A 16,074-nucleotide genomic window follows, 5' to 3' on the forward strand; every position below is an offset into this window, starting at 1 on the left:
GGGGACATTAAACACAGTTGATTTAAACTCAATTTCTAGTAATTTTAAAAGTAATACAAAAAAAGAAAAGTCCATGATAGCCCAAGACATCGCTATTTCTTCTCTGTATAAGAGTTTTCATCTATGGTTTCCTAAGCCAAACAGTGCAACTTGTCACTCCTCTTAGTCTACTCCCATACTGACTAGCAAAGTACATTTACTGCGTTTTTGGCATAGAATGATTAGCATTTTCCCTACTGAGAACCTGCAGAATTTGTCTGCAAGAATGGTCAGGTGGCATGTGGACACACAACATGTGGAAGGCCTAGTAGACAGATTTGGGATTTTCTTGGCAGAATCACTTGGTTTTGAATCTATTGTCATTAGGGGAGAGAGAGAAAAAAAAAATGGTTCCTAACTGAATACAAATGCTCCTGGAAAAAAAGAATAACTGTTTCATTTTAATTCTTAATTTCCTTTGCTTCCATTCTCTTCCCTTACACTCACAAGTTTTCTCACTAATCAATTGCCAACAGCTTTACAGATTATAAAAATACAGGGCATTTTATGTGATCTTGATTCTCAGGCCCCTGTCAACACTTTGGAATCCCCATGGTTGCCAAAACACCTAAGAAACTTAATTTCCTAGTACATTGGTTCCTCAGTAGCTAATGTCCAAATAAATCCACTGTACACCTAGAAGAAGACCTACGCACAGCTTTTCATCCCCATCTCTCGAATTATCTCTCACTCCACAGGACAAGTGGGACCACACCTACTTTCTAAAGACTTCTCTGCAGCCACAAGAGCTATTGCAACAACTCTGAATGTGGAAATCACTGAAAATAACTCAGACCATAGAAACTGCTATGCTTAGAATTTTGGGGGTTTCTGCTTATCTAAGCTAATTATTTCAAAAGTCGGAGTTTCGACACAATGTTTATTCTGTCAACAGTTTAGGTCACGGTTAGGGCTTTTGGACTGTAGTTGTGTTGCCCAGTCGTATAAAGAAGGGTGCTCTGGGTGCTCACACAAACCCCTGCTTAGGGTGTGTGCCTTTGGTTTCTACAGCCATTCAGAGTTTAAGGTTCCTGAGCACAACTAGATCGCTTTGAAGGTAAGTGATCTAATGATTTCTATTTCAATTTTCATACTTCAAAATTGTAGATCATGTTTCCAAGAGACTTCCCATGTCAAGAGAGAAAGTATACCCCTCAGACTTATCAGTGTTACTTCGTCTTTCTTTTGAACTAAGAAATATCTACTTTGTTTAAATCTCAAAAGACCCAAAGGTTCATAGACTTTGAGTCTCTTGTGAGTTCAACCACAGTAAAAGGAAGCGCAGACACACGCTTCAGTCAAGGTTAGCTATGTGTCTGGACTCCCTGTCTACAATTAGCAGTGGTAAGTCTCCTTTTTAGAGCTTCCGGGACACCCATAGGATAAAATGTGAGCAATAAGAGGTTCAAGACATCTGCAAACAGATGAAAAAGGAAAGATAAACTGTAGCATCTGATAAGATCTGTCAGGTCAAATGCACTGAACTGCCCTGAAGATATGTTGTTTATGGGAGTAATGTGTACCTAAAGGTGATGGGGTACCGTGAACTTCCTTCTTAACTAGGATTCTCTAATGGTCACAAAGCCATCTTCAATGGTTCTGAGAGACTGTTGACTTCTGGAGAGGTCAAGAGGGTAGAGCAATTACCAGAAAACTGCAAAAACAGCTGCCCTTCTACCGTGACCCCAGATTAGAAGTTGTTTCTCAACTATTCTCAATAATATTCTCTCTCTCTCTCTCTCTCTCTCTCTCTCTCTCTCTCTCTCTCTCTCTCTCTCTCTCTCTCTCTCCCCACAACCAATCCTACTGAACATTTGTTAATTGGTATTTCCATTAAAAATATGTGCCAGTCAAATATTTACATTGACTATTAGCTACCTTTAAAGTGTTTAAATAAATGGAGAATCAGCAAACAAGGAGCTATATGATAATATATGTTGAGTGATAATAACATTAAATTAAAGAGATAGTTCTCTTTGTTTGAATGAAAATTCCTCTTTTAACATAAAATCACCCTTTTTGCCCCTAATTTATTTATCTTAGTACTCAGGAAACATACTCAGAACCTTGTATATACATGCAAGACAAGTAGTCAAATGTTGTGCCACGAATTGACATGCAAACCCAACAACTTTTCAGCAAAACAGAGATGTTCTAAAAGGAGAAGTTGACAGCCAGCTTTTTAACTAGCATCATCAAATAAGTTTGCAGTCACCATCTTTTTTATATTGTTGTCCAAATTTCCCCTAGCAGATGAATGATCAAATAATAGATCAGAATATTTTATGCAAACACTGTCCTGGAAATTTTGATGATAATTGTGAAGAAAATCCACCTCTGGTTTCAAACATCTACAAATCAAAGCAGATGGTATTTGCTAAGAACTGAGGCCTGGTGATGTCACACCTTGCCAGTTATCTCAACCATTTCCATACTAAGTGTACAAAATTAAGAGTTTGTTTTCTTTCTAATATATGTAGGGAGATTTTAGAAAGTGTATGTCTCTGCAAAAATGATTCTTTAAGACTTGCAAGCATTTACATGGATAAATCACCCATATTTTCTCTGATCTCTCTCATCCCTGTGCTTTTAAGATGCTGAGGCAAAAACAAACAAAACAGGAAATATGAATTACCAGGGAACAACAGTGAATAGGCAAGTTGAGTGATCCATAAAGGAGACCTGATTTTACTATCAAAATAAACTAGGGCTACAGAAGCTTATGAGTTGGATTAAAAGAGACTAGCCAAAAAGCATGAGGAAGATATTCAATGTCTGAGAAACAATTCTGACACCCACCCTTGGCTTAAAATAAAATCTATTGTCCCATCGTATTGTTGCTGACATGTCCTTCTATCACAAATAAGAAATGTAATCTCATTACACTAAAATATAATCAGAAAATAATCCTCTGAGACAGTTAAAAGAACTGGGTAATTAGGCAATATTAAAACTTGTATGTTTGCAAAATACTTGCTGTCTCCATGGATATGCATCTAAAGTGTACTAACACCTAATTACAGAGTTGTGGCAATTGCTTATACTGAATTTCCACAATGATGATAATGGTTAAATGCAATTGGGGAATAAAACCATGGAGCCAACAACAGTGAAAAGAAATAGCCAACATTGGGGCCCGTGCCTGTAATTCTAGCCAGAAGAAGTCTGAGGCAAGAGGATAGGAAGTTCCAGATCAATCTGAGCTAGTTAAGTGAGTCAAGGCTAGAATGGGTGAATTGGTAAGACCTTATCTCTAAATAGCATATTGAAAGAGATCTGGAGACATAGGTAGTGGTAGAATATTCATTGTTTAACATGCATGAAGACCTTGGTTGAATTTATAGTACCAGAAAACAAAACAAAAATTAAGGACATAAGTATTTCCCTATTAATAGGAAAGATCTTATTATGTCTTGAAAAACTTAAGCAGCATAATATGACTTCCTCTGCTGTACATATGACTTCAGAGACTGTGTGTGCATACATATGGCTAGGGTGTGTCCATATATTTTTATTGGCATATAACAAGACATATAACTATTATTTTTATGTTAGAAATAAACTGAGACATAATGAAGGTAAGTGAATGTCATTTTTGGTTTAGATAAAAGTTACTATATTAACTGCAAGAGCATTGTATAGATATTGTATTCATTATTAAAGCATGTGCTATCAAATTGTGAATGTCAGGAACTAGTGGTGACTTTTAAATAACTCCCAGATACTCCCACAGCACGCCAAGAGAGCACACCCATCCTGATTTTTATTCAAGCATTAGTCATGTAAATCTTTCTTGTATTCAGGGTAGTAGAACTCTGGAAATCCCAGTGCTCCAGTAATCTGATAATTAGTGTTGCTAGAAAATTGGCAAAAGGATGCACTTCATTCAAGAGTCAAGCATTTTGAGTCAGAGCATTGTACCTTGTACCTCCTTGAATATCACTGTCAGTGATTTAGGGATGCATGGTTCCTTTCTCTCTTTTTTTTTTAATTGAAAAAAGGATTATTTGCTAATCTAGATTTCCTTTTCCTCTACCCCTCCCAGTTCCTGCCTCCACTCCCATTCAGGTCCACGCCCTTTCTGTCTCTCTTCAGAAAACAAACAGCCAGCTTTGGAATAATAACAAAATAGAATAAAGCAGAATTAATTAACCAATTGATTAATTAATTAAAATATGACAAAGCAAACAAGTAAAAGAACCAAAGGAAACACAAGAGATGCTGTGAATATAGTAGAATTTCGTTATGAATTCTTTTATTGCTACATTTCTTTTTATATTGTTATTATTGCACATTTTCCTTATTACGTTTCGGATGTTATCCCCCTTCCTAATTTCCCCCCTAGAAGTCCCCTATCTCATCCTTCCTCCACTGCCTCCATAAGGGTATTCCTCCACCCACCTACCCACTCTGGCTTTCCCACCCTGGCATTCCCCTACACTGGGACATCAAACTCCCTCAGGCCCAAGGGTTGCTCCGCCCACTGATGTCCAACAAGGCCATCCTCTGCTATATATGCAGCTAGAGTCATGGGTTCCTCCATGTGTACTCTTTGGTTGGTGGTTTAGTCCCTGGGAGTTTTGGGGGGTCTAGTTGGTTTATATTGTTGTTCTTCCTATGGGGGTATAAACCCTTCAGCTCCTTCAGTCCTTCATTGGGGACCCTGGGCTCAGTCCAATGGTTGGCTTCAAGCATCCACCTCTGTACTTGTCAGGATCTGGCAGAGCCTCTCAGGAGACAGATGTATCAGGCTCCTCTCAGGAAGCACTTGTTGACATCCACAATAGTGTATGGGTTTGGTGACTGTACATGGTATGGATCCCCAGGTAGGGCAGTCTCTGGATGGACTTTCCTTCAGTCTCTGCTCCACACTCTGTCTCTTAGTTCCTCCTGTGAGTATTTTGTTCCAGCAGATCATTTGATTTTTTTTTCCCTCTTAGGTATCTTTCCTATCTAGTCTCAGATTTTTGGCCACTCAGCGGTGTTGGATATGGGTTCCATCTCATGGGGTGGGTCATAAATCACATCATATTTTGGTTGGTTACACCCACAAATTTTGTGCCACTATTTTACCAGTGTATGTTGCAGGTGGTCAATCTTGTAGATCAAAGTTTAATAGCTATGCTGGTGTTTATGTTTCTTCTTTGGTAGCCTGCAGAGTACCTTTCAGTACCATGAATTCTAGTTCTCAGGACTGAAGACTCCAGGCACTAGCTCAAGTTCTCCATGTTCAATGAGTATATAGGTGTTTTCTTCAGCAATAGGGCTTTAATGTCATTTTGTGGAAACTCACCAATAGCCCTGGAAGTAGCCTGGGTTGTTTAGGAATTCCTATGGAACCCCATTAGCCAACAACTTAATTAGATATAACACATTTCAGATACTGGAAATTTCATTTGGCAATGAGAGATTTCCAGCTGGACTTCTGTTGCCCCCCCTCCCCATTATTTGGTAATTTGATTTACATCACCTTCATATATTTATATATTTTAGGAGGATTCTACTGCATTCAGTTTCCTTATGACTTGTCAACTACCCCTTTGTTTTCCCTTCCCATAATCCCTCCCTTGCCTGCTTCCCTTCCCCTCTCTGTTTGATCCTCTCATTCCTGTCTTCCCTTCTCCCCCATTCATAACTATCTAACCTATTTCTTATCCTAGAGGACTCTAAGGTGTATCACAGCTCTAACTTTCTATGAACCATCTATAAAGGACCAAGGCAGTGAACTCCTGTTAGAGCTCCCTGCAGAGTAGCCTAGACTTCTCCCCCAGTCTCCAAAAAGTATGAAAAACTGAGTGTACCCAAGTTAGCACAGCGTAAAATGAGTGACTATTCTGAGAAATATACTATAAAATTTTCAATATTTTGATGAATTAAATGTCTTCCAAATACATACTACATAATTTATCTTGTTTATTATCACTAGTTATTATACTATGATGAAGGTTATCACTCTGTACATTTTTATCCTAAAAAATCTTTTTAAAAATCACACTTATATGAATTCACATATAAATTTATAGGTTAACTTGCCATGTGAAACCTAGGGGAATGAAAGTGTTTTCTCTAATCACACGAGTCTGTAACTCTCATTACTTATCTATCAGGACATTCTATTTCAGGGTCTGGAGATTGTGGAAACATGGCCAGGCATCTCACGTTGTGTTTCATTTTGCTGGTCATACTGATTGACAAGAGTGAAGCCTGTTTCTGTGACCACTACCCATGGACTCACTGGTCCAGCTGTTCTAAGTCCTGCAATTCTGGAACCCAGAGCAGACAGAGGTGGGTGTGAGATATTCAGAATATTCTGAAGGTTCTCAAGGATGGGATAAGCGATATGAAATAGATCTTACTGTGCAATGAAGAACAATTTTATCTCAACTAAGAATTTAGTATATCAGACAGAATTTGAGTTCTATGTCACATGAAGTTTCTACTTTTGTACTTTCTGCAAAATTAAAGGGCTTCATAAAATAATTAAGAATCTATACAGGGTGTCTAGCTTTAATTCTTTAAAGCGTCAAATAACTCTCTGCTTGCCTACAGTTAGTGAGGTAATTATACAGAATTTTATAGTCATTAAACAGTGCCAAACTGGACCTCAACTGAACACCACTGATATTGGCTTGATTGTTAGCGCAGTTGATATAGCAAGAAAATAGTGCTTACTTGCAAATATCTAATAATCCAGTCTTTTCACAATTCAGACTCCTCAACTACACATCTTGCTTGTGTCCATTAGATTTTTCTGTACCCTTGATTTGCTCACATGACATAGAGAAATTTTAATCCAGAAATATGGCTATTCTGGCAAGGGATCACACACAAAGACCTAGATCTGTGTGATATAGATGAAATGCAGACATGCCACACACCTTTAATCCCTCTGGGTATAATACAGACATGCCCTTAGTACACCTTTAAGGTAAAATTAGTTTGTAGAAGGAAGCAGCCATGTTTGAAAGTGGTGTCTAATTGGAGGGTAGACAACGTGATGAATCAGAGAACCATTTGACAGAATGAATCAGTGATAGTATATCCGTACTCTCATGAGAATAGCACAGAAAAGGGAAGCTATTTAAGAGCACAGAGAGTCAGGCAGTGGGGGGTCAGTGCAGTGAGTGCAGTGCAGTGGAGTTGAGTCCATTCATGAGTTCATGCAGTTCAGTGTAAGTCAACAGAGGCCTCTGAAGCCGGAAAATAAGGAGCCAGAAGCTTAAAACAAATTGCCAGTGTTAGTTTGCCAAACTGAGAAAAGCCAAATTAAATCTGTCCACCTGGGGACGAGTATTTAACCAGAGCAGCCAAGTTGAACCAACCAGCCAAAGTTCAGGAAGAAGTAGAAAGAGTGAGCTTATTCATCAGTAAGCCTCTGAAACAATTACATCAGGCAAATAAAAGTCACTTGTACTACATGACTTAAGAGGGAAAAAATGCATAGTTCACATTGTTTAATATTATACTTCTTTTAGAGAATTATTTTTAAAAAGTATTTTTCTGTATCTCATTAAATTTACCAGTTGACTTCCAATAAACAGTCCATGAAGTATGGGAAGAGACTCCATTCTCCAAGAGTCCTTCTAGAGTTCTCAACTGCCTACCAGAGAGAAGAAGTTGTAGTCCCTCCCTCTCAGCTGTGCACTGTCAAGCTCCTCTCTGAATTCTCAAGCTCCCTTCAATCTTAAGTTTTCACTGCTCCTGCTACATGCCTTTCCATTTCTACTTAGGGAATTTACATCAGTATTGTGAATTTTCTCCCTGATGTCAATATCCTAATCTGACTCAATCCTTGCATTTATGTGTCGGCATCTTTCAAACATGGAGTAATTCATGAACAGCCTTTATACTTAGAAGGGCTTCCCATGTGGCTTAATGATCGGCCATCACTGTCTTGAAATTCTCCACTTTTGACTCTCCTTTTCATTATGGTCTTGAGCTCTGTAAGGTTGTACAGACTATCCATGCACCATCCTTCCTGATGTCTATGATAATGTCATATTCTTACTCTTGGTAGGTAATGCCACACAATATTTTATTATTGATGTGAAGGCACTGTGAAAACGTTGCCTCTGAGTAACCTTTTCTCACTGTTACAGACAAATAGTAGTGGATGGTTACTATTGGGAAAATGGATGTGATGAGCTTTGTACCAAGCGGGAGACCAGACAGTGCAACATGCAGACATGTCCCATCAACTGTGCCCTAGGAGACTATGGGACATGGTCAGACTGTGACCCTTGTACTGAAAAACAGGTATGTGAGCCATAGACACACCCAGATAATCTGAGTCCCAAGTAAGTGCCAATATCCCATAACAGTTTCAATGTATGAGACTCTGAATTTCTGAAAATAAACTGTCTTAATTTTCATTAGAGGAAAGCTGTGTTTAGTGGTGACAATTGTGGTGATGGTGGTGTGGTGGTGATAATGGCGTCAGTGGTGATGGTGATAGGGTTCTTTTACATGAACTTTGATCATTCCACACTTATCCATATCTGAACCCACTGACTATGCCTCCTCAGACTTCTGAAAGCAAATATAAATGCTAAAAACTTCTGCTTTTATCCAGTGCTTAAAACTAAACAGAAATAAGGGAAATAGTCAAAATCCTGGCTCTTTGCTCTTCCTCTAAACTCTGTTTACCCTTGGGAAAGTCCCTTAACTTGTTTATTTCTTCCAGCTGCAATATTTACCCAGCTGATAGGCATCCCTGGAAAGGCCACATCATATGACCAACATTAACCTCAGTCAGAGTCCTGTGTTCCCAACAGCTACACATTAGAGAGGAAGAAGAAACTTCATTTGTGGAAGACAAACTCTGAGAACTGTGCTGGTTCCCTTAAGTCAATCATGAAAACCACATCCTAGTTTATGTTTATATACAGCATATATTCCAGCTCCTTGGGGGACTAAGTATTTTGACCAAGAATGTACCATTCATTAATTAATACTGGATCTGCATTTTGAACTCAGGCTTTCCTGGAATTTAAGTCAGCACTGGCTAATTCTGTCATATTTTTATGCTCACTCTCTATTTTCCTCCTCATCAAAATGTGTCAAAGTGTGGAGAATATGTCAAACCAGTTTCCATAGTGACTTTCTTATATAAAAGAATCTCAAGAACCTTTCCCGTTTGTCACTTGACACTGTCAGAGATATAAAAGGGCTATTTTATTGCCCACACACAGGAGCCCCTCAGTAAACACTTTAGCATTTGCTGTTGGTGTAATTTAGAAATCGTATGATTTAAGAGTGAGGAAAAGCTTCTCATTTTTCACTCTGGGAAACTGAGGCATACCAAGAGCTGATTTACTAAATAGATGCACTCTAATGAAATTGAGGGAAAGTTTTAGTACAGTCCGGGTACTGTCGCTATGGGAAAGATTACAACTGTGACTGACAAGGATATCCTAGGATGAATTTTTTACTTTGACTTTGGCCTTGCTTTGAAATTATTCACTTACCCCCTACTTCTCTTTCAGGTTAAAGTTAAATCTGTCCTGCGCCCAAGTCAGTTTGGGGGGCAACCATGCACAGAGCCCCTGGTGACCTTTCAACCGTGTGTCCCCTCCAAGCTCTGCAAAATTGAAGAGACTGACTGCAAGAATAAATTCCTCTGTGACAGTGGTAATATATTCTTCTAAAATATTCAGTCTCCACTAAAAATACTTACTGCTAGGAAAAGCTATGAGAGAAAAGTCCTTCCCCATTGTAGGCATGTGGGGGACTGGTGTTATGTTACAAATTACCCAGGCACTCAAGTGTGAAATTAGCTTTCAAGACTTAATAATCTTGACCAGTTCCCTGATACATTTGCTTAAGTAATGGTGTTCAAAGCCCTACTTTGTTATAGCGGTGGAGGGGGAAAGAGGAGGACAAAGGAAAAGACAGCAGCAGATTGTTTAAGAAATAGATATTAATACACACAAATCTATAATGAGGATTACCCAAAAGTGATGAGACAAGGGCCAGGAAAATGGCTCAGTGGATAAAGTAGCTTGCAGCCAGCCTCATAACATGAATTCTACTCCAAACACCTCTATCATAGAGAGAACTGACTGCTGATAGTTGCTCTGATCTACTCCTGATCATATGGCATGTACATGTGCACGTGCACACACACACACACACACACACACACACACACACATATAGTCACACACTCTACATAAAATAAACAAAAACATAAATAAATAATAAATGAAACAATGCAAAAACCAGTTTAAAAAGGAAGTGACAGACTTTTTTTAACTGTTGAAACAAGACTGATGAGATATTATTACGTCACATGAATCTTAAATAAATTGTCATGATTGGTCCCCAAAGGTTGTCCCCCACAATATCACAATAATTTAAAAATCACGTTGGTTTAAGTGTTATCAACATTCAAGTATAATGTATGCTAAGATTTGTAAGAACCGATGTTTAAGTTACATTAGAATACAGTCAAGTCTTAAATAGTTTAATCATAGGACTCACTAACTCCTACCACTTTGAATAGTGTAGATGTAATTTCTACAACACTTCAGCAAACATCCAAATGGCCAAGGTTTGCTTTGCAGTCGTCTGGCCCATCTTGCTCTCAGTCAACTGTCAATCCTCCTACATCAATATATGAACTTGTATCAACTCATTTCATATATATATATATACATATATATATGTATATATATATATATATGTATATATACACATATATACACACACACACACACATATATATATATATATATATATATATATATATATATATATATATATATATATGCAAGCATGTAGGCCAGTGAATCCTATTTACAAAAATGAACGCAGGTTAATTTTAGCATCTGAGCCATAGTTATTCGATCTCCTAAATAAATAAACAATTTGTAGTTATAAAAAAAGAAAGAAATTTCAGATGGATAAACCCCACCCACATCGCTTCTCTGTGCTAACAAAATTTTATTTAATAGTAACTAGGAAGTTTTAAATTTTAAAGGTAATTGCCTTAAGACCTCAGAACTAAAATTCTCCCTTTCTTCTCTGCCAGCTTCTTCTAAATACAGATGAAAGTGTTAGTGTCAGGGTTTTCCTAACCTAGAAAATGAGGGAAGTTTTGGGTTCAGAGATAGACCTTGTACCTCCATGATGAGGTCACATCACAAATTAACGTAAGAGTGAAGATAATAAAAATCTTGATGGAATTGACTGAGAATAATCCAGACTTGAACATTACATCCAAAATCCTAAAATCAAAATTGGCAATTGAAATGCAGCTCTTACAGGTTTTCAATGCCATTATTACAGTGAACAACTGAGAGATTTTATTCAGCAGACGATAAACCTAAGAAATTGGATATAGAAGAGGTCCATGTAGATAAAATGTTCATGAGCCTACAGAGCCTTAGAGTCACATAGCGATCACTAATGCACTATGACAAATTTCAGGCAAGTCTGCAACTGCAGCTGCTGGATTCCAGGTCAACAGCATTATGTCCACAGCCACTGTTTAAAGACTGAATGACAAGATGGTTCAGCATCCTGATGAGCAACCAAAGTTCAATCCCTGACAATCACATGGTAGAAAGAACCAAATCCTGCAAATTGTCTTCCATTCTCATGTACCCCCCCCCACCCATGGCTGCTGTGCCATCACCCCGCCAATAAAAACTAATTAAGTATTATAATAAAATTAATAATTAAAACATGCAAATTATCACAACATCTGTAATTGTTGGTAAGCTGTTGTGTCGCTGAGCTCTGTGCTTCCCAAAATACCTCGCCCCTCCTCCCCCCCCCTCCATTGTCTCCATGACCCAGCTCCAGCTACCAACTGACACATCCCTGGCAACAATATAGTTGCCAACTTTTCTGATTGAGTGATTCAAGGTGAGGCCTGTTTTGGCTGAAAAAATATTTCCATTGAAAATGATATGTTACTTGTACATTTCAAAACCCACCTACTACACACAGAGATAAGAGGGGGTCGATGGACATCGTTTGCCTGATTTGAAATGATACTTAGTTCCTGACTTAACAAAGTCATTGTCCTGTCGTAAACAGACTCATTCTTGCATTTTTCTACTTCATACTTGCCTTTCAATCTTCTCAGAATCCTCAAGGCTACAATATCATTTTAATATTTATTTGGAATTTTGAGCCTTATCATGACACTAGATGTAATACAGTATGCCAGTTTACCTCTCAGGGCTCTAATTTTAAACATTGAATAAAAACAAATTATCTAGCCTTTCAGGAATTTATAAAAATAACATGCAATCACAATAACACAGTCAGTCTATTTTAAAAACAAAGGGGGCTGCTGAGATGGCTCAGTGGGTAAGAGCACCTGACTGCTCTTCCAAAGGTCCAGAGTTCAAATCCCAGCAACCACATGGTGGCTCATAACCATCTGTAACAAGATCTGACTCCCTCTTCNTGCTCTTCCAAAGGTCCAGAGTTCAAATCCCAGCAACCACATGGTGGCTCATAACCATCTGTAACAAGATCTGACTCCCTCTTCTGGAGTGTCTGAGGACAGCTACAGTGTAATTACATATAATAAATAAATCTTAAAAAGGGGGGGTGGGCTGGAGAGATGGTTCAGCAGTTAAGAGCACTGACTGCTCTTCCTGAAGGTCCTGAGTTCAAATCCCAGCAACGACATGGTAGCTCACCCCCATTAGTAATGAGATCTGATGCTCCCTTCTGGTGTATCTGAAAACAGCTACAATGTACTTACATATAACAAATAAATCTTTAAAAATAAATAAATAAATAAATGAATAAATAAATAAAAACAAAGGTGTATAATGTCTAAATGACTACATGGCTCCAACTAGCGATCTGTTTTATCCACGATTTCAATTTTGTGATTACAGTCACTCATGGTCAGCTACAATCTAATATTTTAAAATAAAAAGGTCCAGAAATAAAAAGTTCTGTCTTTTAAATTCTATGTCAGAGTAGAGCAAGGAAACCGTGTGTCACCCCCACCATGTGCTTCCCGTGCTACTGATCACCTCTTTGAATAGCATTCCACAACATACACTGCCTGCCTGCCTGTGCCGTCAGTTATAAGATCACTGCAACACTCAGCTGTAGCAGCACGCCTGATCATCAATATTTGTTTTACTTATAAGTGGGCCCTAAGTACAAGGGTTGTGGTGATATCAGCTCATGTGATCCCAAAAGAAGCATGAAGCGTCAAGGTGAAAGTTCTTGACTTAAGGCACTTAAGAAAATAGTATACTGAGGAGGCTAAGACCCAGAGTAGGAAAGAAGGCAGTGTCCATGCGCTTGTAAAGAAGGGAAAATAAACGAGACTAGCATAGCTGTCTCATCTCAAACTGCAGGGGTTCGGGATGAAACATAAGATGGGAACTTAAGACAAGAATGATGAGTGTTCCCGCCCACAGAAACACTCCGGTATGGGTTCGTCCTGAAGGGCGGGAATATCCTAGAAGGGAATAGGCTGCGAAAGGAAATGGAAGCCCTGGCAACTTCACACTGGTCAAGGCTCCAAGTTTAATAACCGGACTCTGCTTAAGTAACATGAAAAATTCCCAGACCGCCCTTGAGTCTTTTTGAAGTTGCCGCGGCGGTCGGATCGTAGGCGGGTCCAAGGGATCGTAGGCGGGTCCGAGGATCGAGGCGGAGATGAGTGCCTGTTGACATAGGCGGTCCAAGGACGCTGCATTCTGGGAGATCTGGGGAGGTCCTCTCGGTAGCAACTCTCTGGTATGCCTATGCGCCTGTGAGGGGCTGGTGTTTTGAGGGAGAGTGATTAGTGGAGGTGGGAGACCCCAACAGAATTACAGGACTTTGTGCTCCCTAAAGTCTTAGATGTGGGACAGTCTTGTGAATTGTCCACCACAGGTAAGGGGGACTACTGAATTTGTATGCACTGACTTTAATAAATTCTGCAGCATTCAAACTGCTCTTCAATTTCCCATCCCCTGCTTTGGTATAGGCTTCACTCATAGCTCATAATGTCACCTCCTTCCTGCTTCTTATTCCATTGAGTTGGTATTGCCTACGGTCATTCTCACCTGTGTCTCACCTTGCCTATGTAACCCTTGTCCTCTATTTCTAAACACTACTCCAAAGGTATCTTGCTTCTTTCATCTCAGCACTTGTTGACATGTCCCTTCCAATGACTGGAAGTGTCAACGCGTGGTAAAAAAACAAAAACAAACAAACAAACAAAAAACCTATGTGTTCCATGAGTATCCTTAGAGCTATCTAAGAAAATATAACGTCTCTCTAAAAGGAAACATTACCCCAAACTGGATTTTTTTCTTCAATATGTTAGCACCAAGAGCAGAACTTTAAAAATACATTATAAGTCATAATGACACTCCTCTCTGTTTCAAATTAAATAACCTGTTCTGTTCTCTTTACCAAAAACAAGATTAAAAAATACATGAAAACAAAAACCCTAGATTTTATACATTACACTATAATGTACAGTTTCCTAAAAGTAACTTCTTCTGGTCTATATCTTAAAATTGACAGAAATCCAATCCCATCTTTTAGTTCTGTATGATTATGATCATAGCCACGATTATAATAGCTGTCTGAACATAAGATAAAGTCTTGAATAATCTAAAGAAGACAGTTAATTTTGAATATACCTTCTAACTGGAAATTATTAACCAAACTCAGTGAAACTAGGTGTTTTCAGGAGTCCTTCGTAGTAATAAGAAATTTAATTCAACAAATACTCAAGTCCCCATGCCAAGCATGATCTAGTCTAATTAGTGGTACATACTGTAAGGGAATCACTGGTCACAACTTCTCAAGCTGGTCATCTCCAGGAAGATGTATACGAGATGAAGATTAGATGTCTGGCTTCTTCCACACAACATAAACTTTTAGAGATTTGGAGATGTATTGTTTGCACAAGTAGATTCCAAAAGTAATTGTTTTAAAACAAAAATGATATAGACTCTACCATAGAAATCAAAACAAAATTCTGGACCTGTTACTACTGGCTCTCCTCAGACCAATATCTCTGGAGAAAGCTCACTATAATGTAATTTTAAAATTCTCTTTGAAGAAAATTCTCTTCTTGAAAATATACCAAAAGCAACTAAATAATCTTATAGAGACTCTTAGGCTCTCAAGCCCTAAAGGTGACATCAGTTTATCACTTCACTTCACATATCCCTTATACCTTACCCTCAACGTTCTCTTGACATTTTAAACATTTGTGTTTCACCTGAATAAATGCATAACACATTGGTGATGCTGTGGTGTGCTTTCTTGACCAGGGCGCTGTATTCCCAACAAGTTACAATGCAATGGAGAGAATGACTGTGGAGACAATTCAGACGAAAGGAACTGTGGGAGCACAAAGAAAGTGTGCACACGGATATACATTCCCATCCCTAGCGTGCAGCTGATGGGCACTGGGTATGTAACATCCTTTTATGATTTTGGAAAGAAAGGGTATCTTGGAAATAGTGGGAGGTATGCCAACAAAACTATAGAAAGTACACAAAGTCGTGGAAAGTAAGCAACACGCTGTTGAATGATGTTTGGGTCACTGAAGAAATTGATCAGGAAAAAGAGAACATTGCTTATGGTTGTATTTATAAGTCAACATCCCAAAAGGAAAATCCATCTGCTTTTGGCACGAGAGGGTAGGATGGGGTAAATAATGGAGAGAGGGAAGGAGGGAGGGAGGGAGGGAGGGAGGGGAAAATGGAGGAAAGGAGGGAGGGAGAGGGGAGCAGAGAGAGACAGAGACAGAAACAGACAGACAGACAGAGAGATCTCCTCATCATCTTCAAGTGGGAGACTCTCATTAGGAACAGCACTGGGCTCCTCCAATGTCACTTTATCTTCATCAATACCCAAGCCTAGCTTGATCATGTAGTTGATCATGTGACAAAGAGTTAGAGTTCTTACTGGAAAGCCTGTGCCTTCTGTTGTCCCCACTCTCGTAGTTCCTTCTCCCTCTCTCACCTAGGCTCTCTCTCTCTCTCTCTCTCTCTCTCTCTCTCTCTCTCTCTCTCTCTGTTTTTCTGTCTCTCTGTCTCCTTCTCC

At 38.9% G+C, this 16,074-nt stretch overlaps 1 protein-coding gene across 1 annotated transcript in view; it reads left to right on the forward strand.

Annotated features, from left to right (window-relative positions):
* The first annotated feature begins 979 nt into the window (after window positions 1-979).
* C6 (complement C6) overlaps window positions 980-16,074 on the forward strand; it is a 73,527-nt gene continuing 58,432 nt past the window's right edge. The window contains exons 1-5 of the mRNA XM_021208771.2: window positions 980-1,096; window positions 6,162-6,324; window positions 8,139-8,295; window positions 9,525-9,669; window positions 15,297-15,438. Coding sequence (XP_021064430.1) covers window positions 6,182-6,324; window positions 8,139-8,295; window positions 9,525-9,669; window positions 15,297-15,438 — 587 coding nt within the window. The 5' untranslated portion in view covers window positions 980-1,096; window positions 6,162-6,181. The remainder of the gene's footprint in view (window positions 1,097-6,161; window positions 6,325-8,138; window positions 8,296-9,524; window positions 9,670-15,296; window positions 15,439-16,074) is intronic.

The sequence above is a fragment of the Mus pahari genome, chromosome 11 (genome assembly GCF_900095145.1).
Source record: "Mus pahari chromosome 11, PAHARI_EIJ_v1.1, whole genome shotgun sequence".
NCBI lineage: Eukaryota > Metazoa > Chordata > Mammalia > Rodentia > Muridae > Mus > Mus pahari.